General features: G+C 38.1%; 1 protein-coding gene across 1 annotated transcript; it reads right to left on the minus strand.

The window, feature by feature from the left end:
- Positions 1-7577: 7577 nt before the first annotated feature.
- Positions 7578-14484, minus strand: LOC140167474 (uncharacterized). The gene is made up of 2 exons (XM_072190780.1): positions 9147-14484; positions 7578-9076 (listed from the first exon to the last, which is right to left on the minus strand). Exons 1-2 carry the CDS (start codon positions 14482-14484, stop codon positions 7578-7580), a joined length of 6837 nt encoding a protein of 2278 aa, XP_072046881.1.
- Between the last annotated feature and the right edge of the window lie 7866 nt (positions 14485-22350).

Consider the following 22350-nt stretch of genomic DNA (forward strand, 5'->3'; position numbering starts at 1 on the left):
AGGTCAAACAAGTCCAAAATGTTCAAAATGGCCGACCAAAGGAGACCATAGCAACCACATTTTACCTAGCAACGCAATAAAATGTCTATAAATCATGCACTTTTTGACCTGGTTGAGTGTTCAATGTGTCTTTTTTTAAGTAAATCATATCCTATTGATGGAATGAAGATAACAATTTGGTCAAAGGTGGTCAAACTACTGAAAACATATCCAAAATGTTCAAAATTGCTGACAAAAGGAAATCATAGCAACCACATTTTACCTAGCAACGCAATAAAATGTCTATAAATCATGCACTTTTTGACCTGGTTGAGTATTCAATGTGTCTTTTCCTAAGTAAATCGTATCCTATTGATGGAATGAAGATAACAATTTGGTCAAAGGTGGTCAAACTACTGAAAAAAATATCCAAAATGGCTGACTAAAGACGGCCATAGCAACCAAATTCCACATAGCAACGCAGTAAAATTACTATAAATCATGTACTTTTTGACCTGGTTGAGTATCAAATGTGTCTTTCCTAATACATGAAAGCACATTGATGGAATGAAGATAGCAATTTGATCAAAGAAGGCCAAACATATCCAAAATATTCAAAATGGTCGAATAAAGGTGACCATAGCAACCAAAATTCAAATAGCAACGCTGTAAAATTAATTAATGAGAATGTCTGCTATACCTCGTAAAATTTAGAAAATGTATATATTTTTTATATTTTGGACGTTTTGAACCATAAGGGATTGTTTCTGACTAATTTAGTGATAAAAATCCATTCCAGGTACTATTGTTAGGTTTTCTGGCCATCTTCATCATTAAATCCAAGATGGCCACCATCGGCTGCACTACTAAAATATGCATTTATTTAAATGAAACCGATAAAACCATGTTTTGAGTGCATCTTATTCACTGTTTTCACTATTAATTCAAAAGCTATTTAATTCTTGCAATATTTATCCACAAATAAGATCGTCTGCTACCTCAACCAAAATGGCTGCCGGCGGCAATTTTGAAATTTGTAAACAATTTTGTATCTTTTGAACGCCCAGACAATTGTCCCAAAATTAGTTTTACCAAATTTTAGAAATTCTAACTAAGAAGTAAATCTTGTAGCCCGTAATGAAGATTGCTATCTTCATTCCATCAATGTGCTTTCATGTATTAGGAAAGACACATTTGATACTCAACCAGGTCAAAAAGTACATGATTTATAGTAATTTTACTGTGTTGCTATGTGGAATTTGGTTGCTATGGCTGTCTTTAGTCAGCCATTTTGGATATCTTTTCAGTAGTTTGACCACCTTTGACCAAATTGTTATCTTCATTCCATCAATAGGATATGATTTACTTAGAAAAAGACACATTGAATACTCAACCAGGTCAAAAAGTGCATGATTTATAGACATTTTATTGTGTTGCTAGGTAAAATGTGGTTGCTATGGTCTCGTTTGGTCGACCATTTTGAACATTTTGGATATTTTTTCAGTAGTTTGACCACCTTTGACCAAATGGTTATCTTCATTCCATCAATAGGATATGATTTACTTAGAAAAAGACACATTGAATACTCAACCAGGTCAAAAAGTGCATGATTTATAGACATTTTATTGCGTTGCTAGGTAAAATGTGGTTGCTATGGTCTCCTTTGGTCGGCCATTTTGAACATTTTGGACTTGTTTGACCTCCTTTGATCAAACTGGTATCTTCATACAATTAATAGGCCTTGATTTGCTAGGATAAGACTAATTACATACACATTAAGGTCAAAAATCACTTATTTTATAGTAGTTTTACTGTATTACTGTGATGTTTTTGGTTGCTAAGGGCAGCCATTTTGGACCTTTTTGTTTACCTCAACCCCCTATGACCATTCTTTCACTTTCTTACAATCAGTCAACCTTGATTTACTGAGAATAGGTATAATAAATGCACATAAATGTCAAAAAACATTGATTTTTTGGTTATTTTGATGCGTTGCTATGAGGATTTTGGTTGCTATGGGCGGCCATTTTGGATTGTTTTCAGTAGCAGACGATCTCATTTGTGAATAAATGTCACAAACATTGAATCGGTGTTCAATTTATAATACAAACGATGAATTAAGTGCACTTGTAATACATTTTTATGAGTTGTTTCTCAATGTACTGTATAATTTAATGTATTTCTAGTACAGCCAAAGGCGGCCATCTTGGATTTGATGACGAAGATGGCAAAAAATGGGTAAAATAATGCCTTTAATGGATTTCTCACCACAAAATTAGTCAAAAATGACACCTTAATGACTTCAAACGACCAAAGCGTTCAGAAGATACTGAAAATTCACTTTTTCAAAATGGCCGCCGGCGGCCATTTTGGATTTTGCCTCTCCCAGCTAATGCCCACACTTTGGTGAGGGACATAGGAGCTTATTTTGTTTAAAATACCCCAAAGTACAAGAATCCATCAAAAAATTGCTGTTTAGAAATGATGGTCACTGGAGGTCCAAATATGACCCTACTATCATCACTACACTGTAAGAATGGTCACTTATACGATTAAGTACTTAATATCACGTGACTAAATTTTACAGTAAAAGTGTGTGCAGCCAATCTACCAACCAAAACCTGTAAAATATACAGTATCCTGTAAAAAAGATGAATTTTACAGGTTTCAACTGTATTTTCTTGACAGGAAACTGTAAATTTTACAGTTAGGCGATGTAAAAAAACTGCTACGGGAAGGGTGGACTTTTGAAGTAAAACTAAACTAACTCGCCAAATATACCTATTTTGCAGCATTTTGAGTGTGTTCATTTTTACAGGATACTGTAAATTTTACAGGGTTTTGTTGGCAGATTGGCTGCACACACTTTTACTGTAAAATTTACAAGATTTTTTTTTCACAGTGTAGAACGTGAGTTAATTTCTGAAAATTCAATTGGTTTCTAAATATTTTAACTGGGTGTTTTTCCATAGACAGTTATGACCCTTCAGGATCGCCACAGGATGTGAGCTTGATTTCCCGTCTGACAAAATTGCATAAATAGGGCCTAGGTAAGACCAGTCAGTGTGCTCTTCAAAACTTACTGCACGCCTCAAATTCTCGGCGGTGAAACTTGACTGTTATATAGCTTGTAACGCGACATCAACGATATAAAAAGGTATGTGTACAACATTAAGGGATGGGGGTATGAGCGTTTCGACAGTATTTATTGTGGGACATTAGAGCACATCAGACATATCGAATTGCATTCTGAATACGAAGAATGTCCTTCTGATATCAAATATATATCACACATTTTATGGCAAATGATTAAAAATTGATATTTTTGATATTTAACAGTACTTGAAGTAAACTTTATAAATCTGATGATATGTACTTAAAGTTTACGTAGGTGGGATGAAAAGCAGACGATCAATTGAAAATTTCGACCTTTCGTATATTGAAGATATGGATTTTCCCCAAAACACACAAAAAAAGAAAAATTGATATCAGAAAGACATTCTTCGTATTCAGAATGCAATGTCTGATGTCCCACAAAAAATACTGTCGAAACGCTCAAAACGCTCATTCCAGATCCCTTAGGGATGGGGTATGAATGTTTGTATGTAAATGTGGTCTTGTTGTGTTCATCGTTTTGTTCTGTGTTTGAGTGTTTCATTGGTATTGATCCAGAACAACTGTGTAAAAATCGAGCCACAACAATCTTTTGTACCGTCTGAATACGAAGAATGTCCTTCTGATATCAAATCATTTTGATTTTTTTTTTTTTTTTAATTTGCGATATAGGCTAATACAAATTTTATGGCAAATGATTAAAAATTGATATTTTTGACATTTAAACTTCCCAGATCTAATGAAAAAGTGTATGATCAATTAAAAGCCGGTGATCAATTGAAAGTTTTGACCTATCGTATTGAAGGTATGGATTTTCCCCCAAAACAAAAAAAAAAAATAAGGTCTTTTGGACATTTTATTATTTTCTTTATTTTCCGCCCGACTTACCCGGGTGAAACATAAAGAAAATAATTAAATATCAAAGCTAACGCTAAATACGGTGCCTCCAACTAATGTGTCTCGCAATCGGAGGATTTGTTTCTCGGGCTCTATATTATTTTCAAATGCAACTTTATCTTTTTTCTTTTCTCTCAGAATACAATGGAATTCACACACTCCAGTCAATTTCTGACTCTTATGATGCTCATCATCGCAACTGTTCCGGCTACCAAAGGAAGCTCGGCATTTTCTGTGGCCAAAACAAGCGTCCAGACAGCAGTCGCGTCTAATGAAGTCGTAACATTTGAAACTGTTCGCGTAAACGTCGGCGGTCATTTCGACATTGGTTCGAATGTCTTCACGTGCCAGATACCAGGAATTTATTATTTCTCTTACAGCGCGTTCGCCACAGGTGGACCGACTTATTTCGGAGATGTTTATTTAGTGAAAGACGGTGCCGTCGCCACACATGCAAGAAACCAAGCCCAAGGTCCGGTGCAAATTAGCAGTAGCGTGATTCTTGAGCTTAATGTTGGGGAAAAGGTTTGGTTGAGACTGAGAGATATCAACGATGGCATCGATGGTCGTGACGGCCTATGTCAATTCTCGGGCTACTTGTTATACGAACAGTGGTGGACAGAATCTGCAATGATGCATGGTGAAGCATGAGTGAATTTAAGACAATATAATTGACTCTAAACTGGAGCTCTGAAAAGCACTCTTTAGGAATAATAATCTATTATAATTAGGCAGTTTGGCGAAATTGTAAGGCTAAAAACTTTTACGGTCTACATTATTTCGGGAAACTAATTTGTGGAGATGCGAAAATAGGGTCGTCCGCACCCCACTAAAACGTCGAATTTTTGCTTTTATATATATCAATTTCCCTATGTTTTTTATTGTTTGTTTGTTTTTTCGCATCTATTTTTGCCTATATCATTTCATAATTGCCGATGTAGGCCTACGTATGCAACTTGAAGTATATAATCTGTTGGTGATTAATTGAAGGGGCTCCGGACCTTTCACCCTTCAGGAAAACTTGATTATTTGACTCACGACACAGTTATCTGCTCCAAGATTTTAAGCTTTACAAATTCCGGGGTCACGGTATATCAAAACAACGAATCCACGCAGACGATACGACACAGAGTTTTGTTTCAAGTATATCATGAATATTGTGCATTTATTATAAGGCTAAATAGCAACAACCTTGACATCTTGCATTCTTGTACTTGTAAATGCTCTTGAAATGAACACAATCACACGGGTTTTCCCATTCAAACACGAGTAAAGTACTGTAGAAAAACTTGTTTCGTGTCCAGATCAGCCATGTTGTCCGGAGTGCCAAACTTTGAGTTTCGAACGCACACTTGACGCAAAACACCCAAGAAAGCGCACAAAGGGGGGTGCCCGAACCACTGGAGGATCTAAACAAGAATCAAGGTCACAAATTTAAGATTGTTTTAAAATGACCAAATGGCACTTACATACCGGCGCCCTAATTTATGCACACATACAATTACTCCAATCAACTTTAGTTGGGAAGTGCCATATAGGATATACTTGAATCCTTAGTAACTCACAAGGTTAACTCGAAAAACTCTAACTCATTAATGCAAAACTCTTCAAAAAACTTTATCCAAAACAAATAAATGGATGGAAATCATTTGTTTTCAAATTGAAAGTATTAAAGTGAAACACAATCACATATCAATAATTTTGAATGTTTCCAAATGCAAAGTTACAAACAACTGGATAGCAAACTAATCATTACATTAAACATCTGTTAATTTTTCTTCATACGCTGACAAAATATTCAAAGTTGAAATGATGCAATACCACAATAGACAACACACAAGCTCACCCAACCACAACAACACTAATGCACAGCTAAGAAGCAAAGGAGCAAAAGAGCAACTGCGGGTGAATGTAACCAATGTATTATCCAATGCAAGATATGACTTTACCTTATACAATATTACTTACAACTTATTTCACACTGAGTGCAAACCCTGTGCAAACCAATTGCCTGATCAAGCAATGTAACACAATTGATAAAACATTTGGAAATGCTTGATCAACTATTGTAACACAATTGATAAAGCAATCTATGGTTTACTTGCTACCATACCTAAATCTTAAACTTAAAACATATGAAGCCTCTTTAAACATGCCATTAAAGCTTGATCACAAAATGTGTTTTCTCAGACAACATTTTACTACAAAAATTGACCTTTTACAGAATCCTGACAAATTACTAAATTAACTGACTGAGCCAATTCTCAAAACTCAAATAAAATGATTGGTAAAGTTTGAATCTAAATCTAAATCTCCTAAGGAGTGTTATTCATGCTCAAATCCTACATTCCTGACCCTAACATACAATGCTGTCAGTTTGAATGTTGCAGTATGTATATGCATGTTGGTTGTCAATGTAATCTAAGCTACACAACCTATTAGCTAAGCTATTTCCAAATGAAGAATTTCTAAACAAAAACAATAATACTGACTGTGACCCTGTGTGCTTCTTTGACCTTAAATTACAATGAGGAATTCAGTGGTGTCCTGGCTGAAGATACTGCATAGCCTACCACACCCACATATAGTTCAGGAAACAGTTCAGTGGGAAGTGTAGGCAAGAGGAACACCATAACCTGAAATAAACACATTGGTTAGTTGAAATACAAACAAACAAATCCACTTATATTAAACACTCTCACTTAGGGGTTCACAGCAGTGTTGTAAAGTATAGGGAGCAGAGCTTCAAGAAGATGCATCCCTGTGTATCCCACTATGACTATACCTGCACATGTACAAATATTCACATGTCATAGAAGGTGTCAAAAAATAAAGTGGCAATTTGTAAAGTATGTGGGAAGGAGAGCTTTCAAGCAGGTTGCTTCCCATGTTAGTCCAACCAGCCAGAACTTGCACATGTATTTACATGCAATTTTGGATACTATTATGCAACTGATTTTCTGGCCAGGGTATGTAGAAGCACACACATTACAATAAAATTATACACTAACACTTGGATGAATCAAACACTAAGGCTGGCAGGTGAGTCCTCAACTACACATTGTAGGCTTGCTTCAGGTTCTGGCTTGAAAAAATCTTGATCAAAGTCCCATCACCACCAAGAATCTTTGCTTTCACACACTGCTCAAAATCAGTCGTTTCCAAATCACACTGCTGTTTGATTCCATCATACTGTACTGCTTGAAATATCCACTTTGAACACTAGTTGATCCTTCCACATTAAATCTCACTGCATATACGGATACTGGTAAGTTGACTGCGGTTGCACTGTGGTGTAGATCACTCTTCAGGATGAAAATCTCAAATTTAATTCATAGTTAATGTGATAGACTCCATACTAAAATGTCTTCTTCAAACCAAAATTGAGATTTTTCAAAGACCAGTAGTTTGAAGATTTAATTACTCCTCCATTGTGTAACCCTTATCGTCACAGCATCATCAACAAATAATAAAGTGACCTTCATTAGCCACTGTCCAGTGTCTCCAGTTCACAACATAACACCAGCATAGTCCACACATGATTTGCCTTTCTGTGATGCGAAAGGCACCTTATTCAACACTGGCGCTTACAGATCAAGGCGTTGAGGTTTGTTCCTATTTCTTTTAGGCCTGATCTCAGGTTCATTTGAAGCTTGTTCTGCATTTGATTGAGTGTCTTCATTGTCATTCTGTTCTTCAACTTCTGATTTTGAAGTGTCAACCTCCACAAGAGGGCATAATTTGGCAACTGGTCTCACCAACACTCCAGTGGTAGTTTGTACTTTAGCTTGGCGAACTAGTCCTTTTTCATCAGGATGCGTTTCAACTATTCTGCCCAGCTGCCATGCGTTTCTGGGTCTGTTGGAGTCAGCTACCAACACAATATCTCCAACCTGTAAGTTCATGTGTGGTTTACTCCATTTTTGTCTCTCTTGAAGTTGAGTCACATACTCTCGAGACCACCTACGCCAGAACATATCTGCCAAGTACTGAATTTGTTTCCAGCGTTTTTTGGCATACTGATCAGGTCTGTCACTCACTGTAGGAGGCAAACTTCCAGAGCTCTTCATCAACAAGAGCATGCTAGGAGTCAAAGGTTCCAAATCACCAGCAGAACCTTGCACTGCAGTAATTGGACGGTTGTTTACAATCGCTTCTATCTCACAGAAGAGAGTGCTTAAGCTGTCATCAGTTAACACCTGCTGCTTCACAAGAGCTGACATGATTTTTCTGACTGTTCTGATTTGTCTCTCCCAAACCCCACCAAAATGGGATCCGGCTGGGGGGTTGAATTTCCAGTCAACATTTCTCTGCAGCATCTCAGCAGTAAACTTTGCTTTGTTCCACTTCTTAATTTCTTCTCTGAGCTCTCTTTCTGAACCAACGAAGTTTGTTCCATTATCCGACCGGAGTTCTCGGACTTGACCTCTCCTGGCGACGAATCTTCTAATCGCGTTGATGCAATTATCTGTGTCAAGTGCATCTGCCTTCTCCAAGTGTATGGCTCGAGTGGTCAAACAGGTGAACAGGACACCATAACGCTTCACAACAGATCTCCCTCTCTTCACCAAAAACGGGCCAAAATAATCGACACCGACACATGTAAAGGGCGGATTTTCTGCAGTCACTCTGTCCTGAGGCAAGTCTGCCATCTGTTGTTCACACACTCTGGCTCGTTGCTTCCTGCATATCACACACTTGTGTATAACTCTTCTGGCCAATGAATTGGCACCTATGATCCAATACTTCTCGTAAAGATGAGCTAGCATAAAGTTCCTTCCACCATGACCAGTTATTTCATGAGCGTTGCGCATTATCAAGTCTGTGATGAAAGACTTCCTAGGCAGTATTATTGGGAACTTAGTCTCCTCTGGCAAGGTTGCTTTAGCTATACGCCCACCTACTCTTAATAGTCTGTCTAGCATATACGGGTTGAGTTTGTAAAGAGGGCTTGATTTCTTCACAATAACCTCATTCACTTTCTGTGTTTGGTCGTGATGTTGTTGTCTGGCAAGCAATTTCCACTCTTCTGGGAACCATTTCTTCTGCTCATAGCCTATTATTGCTTTCTCTGCTTCTCTGATGTCTGTAATAGTGAGAGGGCTAGTAATATCAGTCTTTGTTTGACACTGCCCTTTGACTTCTTCATGTCTCACATTTTGTCACTGCTGTTATCATTGTTTTTCTCCTTACTCGTTGAATAAGCAGATTCTTGATTTTAATGATCCAGGAAACAGCACGGCATAACTTGTACCAAGAAGAGAAGTATGTAACCAGCCTTTCCATTGTTTTTATGGATTCGTCAGTCATGACTGAATTTACTTTCACCTTCTTCTTGACTTCTGGATCATCAGATAGATCTGGTGTGACATAATTGGCTGTGGTATTTGGCCAGTCTTCTTCAGATTGGTACAGAAATTCTGGACCTGTGGTCCATGACTTGTTGTCAACTAATGTCTTAGCAGTAACACCTCTGGAACAGGCATCTGCGGGGTTTGCTTTGGTTTCAATGTGTCTCCATTGAGAAGTTTGTGATCCATCCTTGATTAATGCCACTCTGTTTGCGACGAAGGTTTGGAATCTGGCTGTTGAATTGCAGATATACTTGAGTACAGTTTCACTGTCAGTCCAGTAGTACACACTGTCTATTGGTAATTGCAATTCTCGCTGTAGAACACTATTGATCTTCACCATTGATGTGGCTGCAGTTAACTCCATACGAGGTATGGTTATTTTCTTCAGGGGCGCAACTCTCGCTTTGGCCATCAATAAAGACACATGTACTGTACCTGATGAACTTTCACTTCTAATGTAACTAACAGTCCCATAGCCATTGTCGCTGGCGTCTGAGAAGTGGTGAAGTTGCATGTTACTGTTCTGTCTCAGCTCAGCTGGTCTCAAACACCTTTCTATTGCAAGGTTTGACAAATATGGAACTTCTTGTAGCCATTTATTCCAGCTTGACTCATACTCAGGAGGTACCTTTGTGTCCCAATCTAACTGCGACTTGCAAAGGTTCTGAAGGATCCTCTTGGCAGGCAAAATTGCTGGAGCAAGGAATCCCAAGGGATCATAGATGGCACTCACAGTGGCCAAGATTCCTCTTCTGGTACAAGGTCGTTCCTTGATAACGATCTGGAATCCAAATGTATCATTTTCAGGAGACCACAGAAGTCCTAGTACTCGCTCGGAAGGCAGGTCATCATTATCTAGATCAAGTGACTTTGCCGTCTTTGCTCTCTCTGACTGTGGAATGCACTGCAGCACTTCTTTAGAGTTGCTCAGCCATTTGGTGAGTCTGAAGCCCTTATCTCTGCAAATGTTTGTAAGATCTTCCACCAGTTGTATTGCTTGGTTTGTACTTTCTACTGATGCCAAACAGTCATCTACATAGAAATTTGTCTTAACTGTATTACATGCTTCATCGCTATACGATGTATCTTGAGAAGCCTTTTTAAGGGCAAAGTTGGCGCAAGCTGGTGACGATTTTGCGCCGAACACATGTGCGCACATCCTATATTCTTTCAACGGTAAGTTCACATCTCCATCCTGCCACCACAAAAATCTCAACAGGTCCCTGTCACTCTTCAAGACGCGTACTTGATAATACATGGCTTCAATGTCACCAATTACTGCTATAGGGTATTGTCTGAATCTCAATAGTACACCTGTGAGATTATTTGTCAGGTCTGGTCCTTGGAGCAAGCGTGAATTGAGAGATTGTCCCATGAATGTAGCTCCACAATCAAATACTACACGTAGTTTGCCTTTCTGTTGATGCACAACTCCATGGTGAGGTATGTACCACACACGATCTGAGATCAATTCATCTTCAGGCACTTCTTCAGCATAGTTCTTCTGAAGCATCTCATTCATACATTGTTTATATTTTTCATGGTACTTAGGATCTTTCTCAAATCTTTTCTTCAGGTGTGCTGCCCTCTGCTCAGCTTGATTAATGTTATTTATGAACTCCTTATCTGGATTTCTTATGGGTAAGCCCATCTCGTAGTGACCATCAACTAGCTTTGTGGTTGAATTCACCTTTGATAAAAACTCTACATCTTCACCACTCAACTGTGGGGTGTCGTTAATAAGTCTTTCAGGAAATTCGTGATTGTACAGCTGTTGAAACTGCTCTTCAATGCTGTTTACTTTGACTCTAAAGATTCTCTTTGTTGTTCTGGATTTGGGTACTCCATGCACACACCAGCCTAGCAATGTCTTGACAGCATACGGGCCATTATCAACACTATTTATTACTTCCAGAGGCTCCGTGGCTGATGGTACGCTATTGCCAATAAGAAGTCCGACATGGGCATCTGATACATGCTGCATATCTGGTAGTTTTACCTCTTTCAAGTAATCAAAGGTTTCAACATCTTGGTGTGTTACTACATCATCTACACTAGCAGGTAATTCTGCTTGAGTATACACCCTGGGTAGATCTATTATATTCTTTCGATCAAGATCTGAAATTTCCAGATGTAACATATCACAGTTTACAATACTGGTTTCCGTGAGTGTTTCAATCTCAAGTTGGGTTTTCTTGCCGGAGACACCAAGTTGGTTCTGCAATTTCTGGGTGCAAAAAACTGCATCGCTGCCTTCGTCAATGTAGGCATATGTGTCGACGGATATACCAGTGTCCTTTGAATAGACAGTCACCGGTGTAATAATTGGGCATGATTCTGCACCAGCGCCCGTACGACCACATGCTGTCTTAGTGGCCTTGGCATCTTCATGAGTTGCACCAGGGTTCATTGATTTCACATGGTGTAGTACAGTTGGGTGCCCTTTCTTGCATTCTTTACACTCCAGTCTGTTTTTGCAGTCCTTGCTGAAGTGTTTTCCTTTCTTTAAGCAGCCGAAGCACATTTTCTGTTCTCTAATAAATTTCAATCTTTCCTCGATTGAAAGCTTTGCCAATTTGAAGCATGTCTCTAACTTGTGAGACGTACCCTTACAGAACTCACAATTCTTTGTGTCAGTTGATTCATTTGGTTTAGTAAGTGATTTCTGTCCTGTGCTAGTTGCTAAACCTCTTACTGGTTTCTTAAAATTATTATTGCCCTTAGGCTTTCCTTTGGAACCAGCTTCTCCCTGTGGTGCAGACTGAATGCCACCAAACACTGGATTTGTCATCATTTTTGCATGCTTGTCCGTGAAATGCACAAAGTCATGGAATGACACCGTTTGACCTCTTTCTTCTTCTATTTCATACACCTTTGACCTCCATGCACCTCTCAATCTGTATGGCAGTTTCTTTGTCAAGATTTGAAGATTATTTGTATGATTGAGCTCATTGAGGGCTTGGATATTTTTCATAGTGTTCTCAGCTTCTAACAAAAACAAAGCGAACTTACTCAGTTCATTAGCATCATGTTCTTTAATTTCAGTCCAATTGACTGCCCTCTTTTGAATTGCTTGTGCAATTCTCCTTGGATCTCCGTACTTCTTCCTTAACAAGGTTTTTGCAGTTAGGTATCCCTCTGTAGAGTCGGCATAATGCAGACAACTTCGAACCAAAACATTGGCTTCTCCTGAAGTATACTTTGCTAAGTAGGACAATCTGTCACGACTGTTTTCAGTTTTGTCTTCTACAGAGTATTCAAACTCCTTTATGAAGTTTGTATATTTGAGGGGATCACCATCAAACTTGCTTATTGTCTGTTCAGGAAGAGCGGCTCTGACCTGTTGCTGAATCAACAACTTTGTGAGGTACGCCATTTCTTGTTGAGCTGTATACTGCGGCAACTGTTGCTGCGCTGGCTGCTGCACTGGAGGTTGTGGTGCTTGCCACTGAACTGAAGGTTGCAGTATTTCTTGCTGATTAAATGGTTGCGGCACATGTTGTGGCATTACAAGTTGCGGTGCTTGCCATTGAACTGAAGGTTGCAGTACTTCTTGCTGCATTATTGGTTGCGGCACATGGTTTGGCATTACTGTTGTTTGCTGCACCTGTCGCTGCACTTCAGGTTGCGATGCTTGTTGTCGCTGCAATTCAGGTTGCGACGCTTGTTGTCGCTGCCACACTTGTTGCTGCACTTGAGGTTGCGAAGCTTGATGTCGCTGTCCTATTATTGGCTGCTGCACTTGATGCTGCACTTGAGGTTGCGACGCATGATGTCGCTGGACTATTGGTTGCTGCACTTGTTGCTGCAATTCAGGTTGCGACACTTGTTGTCGATGTACTATTGGTTGCGGCACTTGTTGCTGCAATTCAGGTTGCGACGCTTGTGGTCGATGTACTATTGGTTGCGGCACTTGTTGCTGCAATTCAGGTTGCGACGCTTGTTGTCGATGTACTATTGGTTGCGGCACTTGTTGCTGCAATTCAGGTTGCGACGCTTGTGGTCGATGTACTATTGGTTGCGGCACTTGTTGCTGCAATTCAGGTTGCGACGCTTGTTGTCGATGTACTATTGGTTGCGGCACTTGTTGCTGCAATTCAGGTTGCGACGCTTGTGGTCGATGTACTATTGGTTGCGGCACTTGTTGCTGCAATTCAGGTTGCGACGCTTGTGGTCGATGTACTATTGGTTGCGGCACTTGTTGCTGCAATTCAGGTTGCGACGCTTGTTGTCGATGTACTATTGGTTGCGGCACTTGTTGCTGCAATTCAGGTTGCGACGCTTGTGGTCGATGTACTATTGGTTGCGGCACTTGTTGTCGCTGTACTGTTGTTTGCGGCACTTGTTGTCGCTGTACTGTTGGTTGCGGCACTTGTTGCTGCGATTCAGGTTGCGACGTTTGTTGCTGCATTCTTTGCTGCATTTGTTGCTGCACCCAAGGTTGCAGCACTTGTCGCTGCAATGGTGATTGCTGCAATTTTTGTTGCGGCATAGGTTGCTGCACTGACTGTTTTGCTTGAATTTGCAGTGTCTTGTGTTGCTGCCTCGAAGTTGACAGTTGCTGTGACTCTTGTCGTTGGGGATGTGTATCATAGTCTTTCGTAATGTGGACGCCAGTGTTCTGTCTCACAGCATAACTAATTGGCGTTGTTGCAGTGGGTTGCAATTCATAATCAAAGTTTGTCCACCATTCGCGATCTTTAGACCCAGCTTTGCCCGACTTCGAAAACTGCTTCATATTTTTAGCAGCTCCGATTCGAAGATCTGTGGCTTCATTTTCTATTGACATTTCACTCTCTCCACCATCTACGGCTTCATTTGTTTCAAGCCACTGTTCCACCTTTTCCCTTGAATTGGCTGTCTTGGAGCTCAAATTTGTCGAGTGGTTTTCATTCTCAAGGATGTCGCACCTGGCCTCGAACATCGCAAGTTCAGTTTGAACCCTCAACATTTCACGTTGAAAACGTATCTCTTCCTCCAATTTGTCTAATTCTCTTCTACGTTTAATTTCTTCAATTTTACATTCAAATTCAGCCTTTTCCACGGCTGCTTGAATCATTTCCTTTCTTGCACTACTTGCAATACTGCCTCTATGCCTGGAACCATGGCTCCTCACACTATTGCAGCTCTTTAGGTCCATTTTGAAGGAATTACAATGTTTCTGATGAAAATACAGTCATTCACAACAGTGGATTGGGCCTCATGCACCTTTAAAATCTGTTTTGACTATTTGCAGCACGGTGAGGGACATCGCAACTTGCGTGCACCTTTCCGTTGTTGACATGAAGTTGCAGCATGATACAGGAACATGATAATATTAACGTGCATTTGATGTTCTATATTAAAGGGTACCGATGCCGCAGCTGGAGCGATGCTTTCTTTTAACCAGTTCAGAGTTTCTTATTTCAGCAGTCTGGCCTTGCTGCTAAGTTTTTCTACTAATGAAGGGGCTCCGGACCTTTCAGCCTTCAGGAAAACTTGATTATTTGACTCACGACACAGTTATCTGCTCCAAGATTTTAAGCTTTACAAATTCCGGGGTCACGGTATATCAAAACAACGAATCCACGCAGACGATACGACACAGAGTTTTGTTTCAAGTATATCATGAATATTGTGCATTTATTATAAGGCTAAATAGCAACAACCTTGACATCTTGCATTCTTGTACTTGTAAATGCTCTTGAAATGAACACAATCACACGGGTTTTCCCATTCAAACACGAGTAAAGTACTGTAGAAAAACTTGTTTCGTGTCCAGATCAGCCATGTTGTCCGGAGTGCCAAACTTTGAGTTTCGAACGCACACTTGACGCAAAACACCCAAGAAAGCGCACAAAGGGGGGTGCCCGAACCACTGGAGGATCTAAACAAGAATCAAGGTCACAAATTTAAGATTGTTTTAAAATGACCAAATGGCACTTACATTAATAAAGAAGATACTATTGGATCACTTGGCCATGTTCACCACCGTTTCATCAATACCAATATAATAATATGCATAAAGTACCGACGTATTCTCAGTTGCAAAGGCTTTCTGTAAAATTGTCTTTTGTCAATTTGGTCACATATTATTACAATGCTGGCATCGGCACCGTCTGCGTCATGAAAACAATTTTGATGAGTGCCCTCTGTAGTTAAGCTTATTTTCATACAAAGCGTTTGCTCTGTCGTTGTCGGTTGTGCGAATCGTCGACATAAAAGATCAACAACAGCAAGACCGTTACTGTGGTAGACATCAAACACAAAAACATTAAATTTTAAAAATAATGGATGTAAGCGTTAGCTTTTTAAGATAATGGACCTCGTACATATAAAACTGATTTCAATGTTAAATATTTATCGGTTTCAATATAAATCATTCAACACGCATTAAACCGTTCTGGAAGAACAATATTTATTCGTAAAATTTTATTTTCCAAAAACAGTGGCAGAACTTATAAAGGTTGTGTACAATAACTATATCCATTGTAGACAGCTACTTCATCAATATCAGCAGCAGACAGAAAGCTACTGCTGATTTTGTTATTAATGAAGTAGCTATCTACTGCTGATATTGGCATTGATGAAGTAGCTATCTACTGCCGATATTGGTATTGATGAAGTATACTGCTGATATCGGTATTGATGAAGTAGTAATATAATGCTGATATTGATGAAGTAGCTATCTACTGCTAATATTGGTATTAACGAAGTAGCTATCAACTGCCGATATATAAAGGTATTGATGAAGTAGCTATCTACTGCCAATATCGGCATTGATGAAGTAGCTGTCTACTGCTGATATTGGTATTGATGAAGTAGCTATATACGGCTGATATTTCTATTAATGAAATAGTTATCTAATGCTGATATTGGTATTGATGAAGTAGCTATCTACTGCTGCTATCATCAATAGCTACGTCATCAATACCAATATCAGCAGTAGATATCTACTTCATCAATACCAATATCAGCATTAGATAACTACTTCATCAATGTACCATTTTTCTGTTTCTTTCTTTCGTTCTTTCTCGCTTTCTTTCTTTCCTTCCCTCCCTCCTTCCTTCTTTCTTTCTTTCGTCAATTTACTGACACTCAAGGTTTCAAAGTAAGTCCAAAATATTAAGCAAATAATCTAAGTTGAATAAATCCTCAAAATAATTTATTAGATTCATGCATAAATGCCAGACCACTTTGCCTATAATAATGGTCCTTCCGTGTGAACGATGTTTACTTTAAACAATATTTTTGATGTAATGCTTTCAAAACTGTGTATATACAGTGTGTCATCGTTATTCAAACAAAATGATATATCTGGTTTATTGATATACTTGTAATACAAATGTACAAATATAACTAATGGCATAAAATTCAATTGCGTTGGTAAACATGGTTTATCGGCACCAACAAGTCTGAAAAATATTAATAAATGAATTATAATATAAAAACAATATAGTATACGACTTCCAAATGTACTTAACAAATTTTGCACTCTAATTGATACAATATTATTGATATTCTTTTTGAGGCTGAAAGTTGTCAATGAATAAATAAAAAACAGTGATTGAAATATAAACAAAAGGTACTAGTCTCTGAGCATTAATTGATTTCATTTACATTAAGGACAACTTTAAGCAGATAAAACAAGACGTTTATCTACTCCCACGTGTTCAGATCACTAGTGGGTAAGACACGTTGATTCAATATCCCATCGTGCATCAGATCAGTCCATTTAAGAAACACTGAAAATGTGTGATTTTTTTTTTTTGCTGAACCATGAAAAGGTACCACCCTATAATAGAAGAGAAAAAAGTAAAGAATATACAAAAAATCATTTTCCCACCGGAAGTGACACTCATCATAAGACTCGGTCAATTTTCATATGGGTCCTTTTCATATCTCAAAATGCCAAGAAAGTATGACCCCACCCAGTGGTGTCAAATGAAAGAGGTAAAAGTGACAGTGGTATGCCACAACTGTCGAAGCAACATGGTTCAGCTATGAAAATTAAAAAAACCCAAATACCAGTCGTCGTCTGCTGTCGACACTCGCGTGGAGAGAGTTCTGTTCTTTCTTGCTTCTAGAATTCATACCGCTGAGTAATTTAACTCAAAACTTGGAAATAATGTTCGAGTGATGTGCCTTAAGGATGGTCTTAACATGTTAACCCTGGAATTATGAAAACATTTGGGCCTCATAACTGTTAAATTGTTAGTCTAAAGTATATAAAAGTATACATATTTAAAAAGACATGAGTTGGTGAATCCATCTGTGGGGTCAAATTTGGGCAAAATTCACCAAAAGGTTAAAACCACCCTTAATCTGAAGTAAAAAAAAAAAAAAAACTCTTTAAATTTATTCTCCGTAAATGTTAATTTTGATGTACGTGTCTACGTATTGCATTGCATTATGTGATCGCATGAGACAATGTTTAAACCACTACAGTTGGAGGGCCATTCAACTTTGACGCGCTATTATTAAACTGTACGCTATGAATACGCACACAACGAAAATTTTAAATTTGCTTGATTTGGGTTGCAGTTTTAAAAGCTTCCAAATTTCTCTCTACAACTCTTAATAGCTATATATTTTATATATAACTACAAGAAAGGCTTTCAACATTCCATATATGTTCACAAAAAATACCGTAACTTTGCAAGGACTATGATATGAGCACATAAACACAAATTTTTGTCATGAATTGAGATAAAAGAGTAAGAAAAACTACGTTATTTTAAAAATGGTGCGAGTTCATAAATCAGGAATTTGCATATGATTAGAAACATGGCTTATTATCCTCATATTAAAAAATCAAGATTTTTGGTTGGTTAAGACAAAAACTGCCGGGATGAAAAGGGTATTTTACAAGACGGAAAAATACCAGTAAACAGTAGGCCATGCGACAACAGCATTGAGAAGGTTCATGCGAGCAGTGTTAAACTGCGCGCGCGTATTTCACTGAACGCAGATTAAATGGCGCGCTTGGGCGCAACAAAGTCACGCGCGTGTACTCGTTCATGGTGTCAAGTCACGCGGTATTGTTATGAAGTTGTTTACTTAATTTTCGTCGATGGGCCTAATCTGGGTAACCAATTTAAGGTTTTACCGTCGTCAGCCGAATCGACTTGACTATTGCGCCTGTTTTCAAGGCGTGCGTACGCCGCGTCGTGTTCTGCGTTGCGTTGCAGAGATCGCAGAGAACGATGCGTGTTGTGCGTGTCAATGCTATTTTTGCGCACCGGCGATAGCTAAAAAAAAAAATAAAGAAAACAATGTTTGCTGAGCGCAAAAAAAGTGGTCGATCGCTTCTAATATATTAAATACAACATGTACAAACCAAATCTTGCCAGCGTGCTTCCAGTAATGACGGACCTGGACCCCCTCCCCGAAGTAGGCCTACGACAGTATAGGGTCAAATAGATGGTATGAAGTTATAGGCCTACCAAACAAACACAGAATCAGGGTTTTTTTTAACATTAGGCCTAAACGAGTGTTGGGTAAATTGGTTAATTCGTTTTAATAATATTTTGGTCTAAATGTTGGGTAAGCACTACGGTATATTGGCGTATTAAAGGTTTGTAGAACGTTTCATAATGAAACACGCTACAACAAAATTAAAAACATGTGAAAATGTTATTGTAGACATATATTATTTTGGCAACATCGTTCCAACTAAGAATATGTTTTGCAGCAAGTGTTCAATGTTTTTGATTGTTATTTTCATAATGCATGCGATATAGACAACACCATCAAAACTATTCAGTTTAAAAAAATGTGTCATACATTTACAAAAATGATATCATAATTGGCCAAACGTTTTTCTACAGCTTTTGGCAACCCAGCGTTTAACTTTGCTTTAAATTGAACTGCAACAATTTATGATATGAATCCACCTCGAGATAATTCCGAAGGCCTATAGTTTTTGTGACCAAAAAGTTTTCCTCTCGGTAAAGGCACTAAGCATGCTAAGTAGGCATATGCCTATAATAATTGTAGGCCTATTATAGTCAAACACTTCCGCGCATGGTGTCAAACGCTTCGCTTTAATGATGTTTAATAAATCCTCTTTTTGGTCATTCGAGTCAGGTGAACATAAAGCTGAAAATAACTCACTTTGTGTAACTTGATAACTCTTTGGCCCAATATCTTTGCAGAATGGGAGTCTTTCTTACACCCGCTTGTGACCAAAATACACCAAATTAGAATTAGGCTAAGATTTTTTTGATATTCTTAGCCTTAATAGTCGACATCATTAATTGTTCCTAGGCCTATCTTAGGTAACTTTTTTTTACAGTGAAAAATTTCCTGCGTAAACAGACAATTCCGTTTTTGTGGCCATATGCGTAAATGAACGCTGATCCGGCATCAGATCGCGCTTCATACCAGCGCGTTGGTACGCACCAAAATATCCATGTACGCAATTAACTACGCATGGTGTCGCAGAAAAATGCATTTTGACCTATTTTGGTCAATTTACGCGAAAACTAGGTCCGGTACCCCAATTTTTTTGCGCGATTTTACAGAGCTTTTTCTTTTTCATAACATATATAAAATTAAAAAAATTTTGTCTCGACAATTTTTTTATACAACGCAAAAGGTGATATATTTTGGGCAAATTGCTGATTTTGCCATTGAAGTGTACAGAGATTTTTGGAAATGTCCACCTATTTTAAAACGGCTGTAGCTCAAAAGTGAGGTCCGGCACCCCCTGTTTTTTTTCCTGATTTATTATCTACACATATTAATGTACAAAATATGTCAATTTAAAAAAATTTCGTCGATAGGTTTAGTAACGACGGTAAAACCTTAAACTATTATAACAATTTAGAATTTTAAGTTCAAAATTTGGGACAAAGACTAATCGATAGATAAAGGTTGAAATTACTTGTCTGGCTAAAAATTAGAATGATTAAAGCGTTAAGACAGAAAATATCCGGGTTAGAAGTCCTTAGCAACGAAAATAAATTTGAAGGTAAAGCAAACGCAAAAATCACGAATTCTAACAACAAAAGTAGACAAAATGGAAATCAAGTAGAGAATTGTGAAGATATTTTCTAATAAAACTTATTTGTTAATTGCCCAAGATGATTGGCTACACATAATACGATACATTTCAAATCGAAATTTTCCGCGGGAAAAGTAAAAAGCATACCCAAGAGTGCGACGGTCATTTTTGCCAAGGTCGCGTCCGTTAATAATTTGACCTTTAACGGAAAACGCGCATGATGGCCCTCCGACTGCACTAGACCAGGGCTCCGCAAATAGCGGCGCGCGCGCCACATGTGGCGCGCCGTGGCTTCCCGAGTGGCGCGCGGCGCCGTTTATATTTAAAAATAAATAATTAAACAATGCGATTCCCCATGTTATCCTTGTAAAGACAGGCTAAAATAGTACAAAATGTTTCACCAAATGGCGTCATTTGCATCTCAAATTTAAACAAATCAATAGCTTCAGAGGGGGAAACCCCCCTCTAACTCCCCCCACGAATTCGCAGCCATTGAGTGAATGAGTGGCGCTTTGCAGGTTTTTTTTAATTTCCTGTGGCGCTTCAACAAATCTATTTGAGGAAGCCTGCACTAGACCTTACTCAAACAAAACATGAAGCTGGTGTATAAGTTGTTTAAAATCGGTCAAGTACATCGTATTCGGATTGAAAAAAATCCTCTCGCAAGTCTCAATGTTCGCTTACTGTGTATATTAACCCAAAATGGAGGTCCCGTGCAAACAGAGGCAAAAACATTCTACTAAAAATGTATTCAAATTATTATAATAATCATGTCTGTGAATTCAATTTCAAGATAAAAATTTTGTTTTATTCGAATAGGTTTTGCTTATTTTAATTTACATTTTGCGCCATCTTAAAATCGTGTAGAACATGTAATTGTCTGTATAATAAAAGAGCTATTAATTTTTAAAACATGGTTGTCTTAAAATAATAATGTTCATAGTTAAAAGAAGAACCGCTGTAATTTCGTTTATATGTAAAGTATATTGAACCCAAATTTCAATTATGTTTTGAACTTTTTAAATATTTTATAATATTGGCTCAACTCATGCAGTACTTGTAGACGTTTATATAAGGGAAAAATACTGAAAGGTCATATACGGTAATTGTAAGGGGAAGGGCGCTTGGAAGGATCACTTTTACAAAATTACTAGATTTGATTTGTTATGCTTATTTGAAATTGTTTAAATAATACATACATAATTAAAATTAAAATATTATAAAATATTAAAATTTGTACATATAGAACGCAGTTCTCGGCAATATAAACGTCATAAATAAAGACAGTAAAAAACATCATTGTTTTTGGACCCTTAGAGAGGACCCTTAGAGAGGACCCTTAGAATGTCAGAGGCAAGATTCCAGAGATCCTTTGATCCTTGTTCTTATTTCGAGGCCTGAAATGGAACAAATTCGCGCGAGGTGCATTAAAATTGGCACTTTTGAGACTAAAATGGCCAAATATGAGGATAATTTAGACAAAAAATCATGCATATACGTCAACAACCGGGGAGGGGGGGGGGGTGATTACATGGACAATCCCCCTTCACGAAATATTGGGGAGATTTACCCCCATCCTCCTGAATTTATGCACATTTTTTGCAGTGCATTGTGGGAAGACATTACAACTTTACTGAAGAGAGTAAGACCGAAGGTTAAGGAGTATTTGTGCAGGTGATTTGAGTGGAACAGCCAAGTAGGTTAATCGGTATCTCTTTATTAGCTCCTGTAAATATTACCCCGGGTAAAATTTGCCTATAAAACAATATCGTGTACACGATGATTGGATTGAATTGATGCTATTAAAACAACGTGGGTGATTATTAAATATCACAGGAACATGTTTTATGATATAGAGGATTTAGAAAATATCTGATACAGCGCAAAACGTTGTCATGTTCGTTCATTTGAAATTATTTTGAGTCGTCTTTCATTGACATATTTTTTATTAATGTTTATGCATTTGATTGCTTCGTCGTGCCCTTAGACCCCTTTTACTGATTGACTAATTTACTGATT

The sequence above is a fragment of the Amphiura filiformis genome, chromosome 13 (genome assembly GCF_039555335.1).
Source record: "Amphiura filiformis chromosome 13, Afil_fr2py, whole genome shotgun sequence".
Taxonomy (NCBI): domain Eukaryota; kingdom Metazoa; phylum Echinodermata; class Ophiuroidea; order Amphilepidida; family Amphiuridae; genus Amphiura; species Amphiura filiformis.

Excerpts from the sequence above, each read along its gene's own strand:
- LOC140167474 (XM_072190780.1), bottom strand. The coding sequence starts at position 14,484 with ATGGACCTAAAGAGCTGCAATAGTGTGAGGAGCCATGGTTCCAGGCAT. Across the intron at positions 9,077-9,146 it reads GATAACAGCAGTGACAAAAT|ACATCAGAGAAGCAGAGAAA; the intron begins GTGAGACATGAA and ends TCACTATTACAG.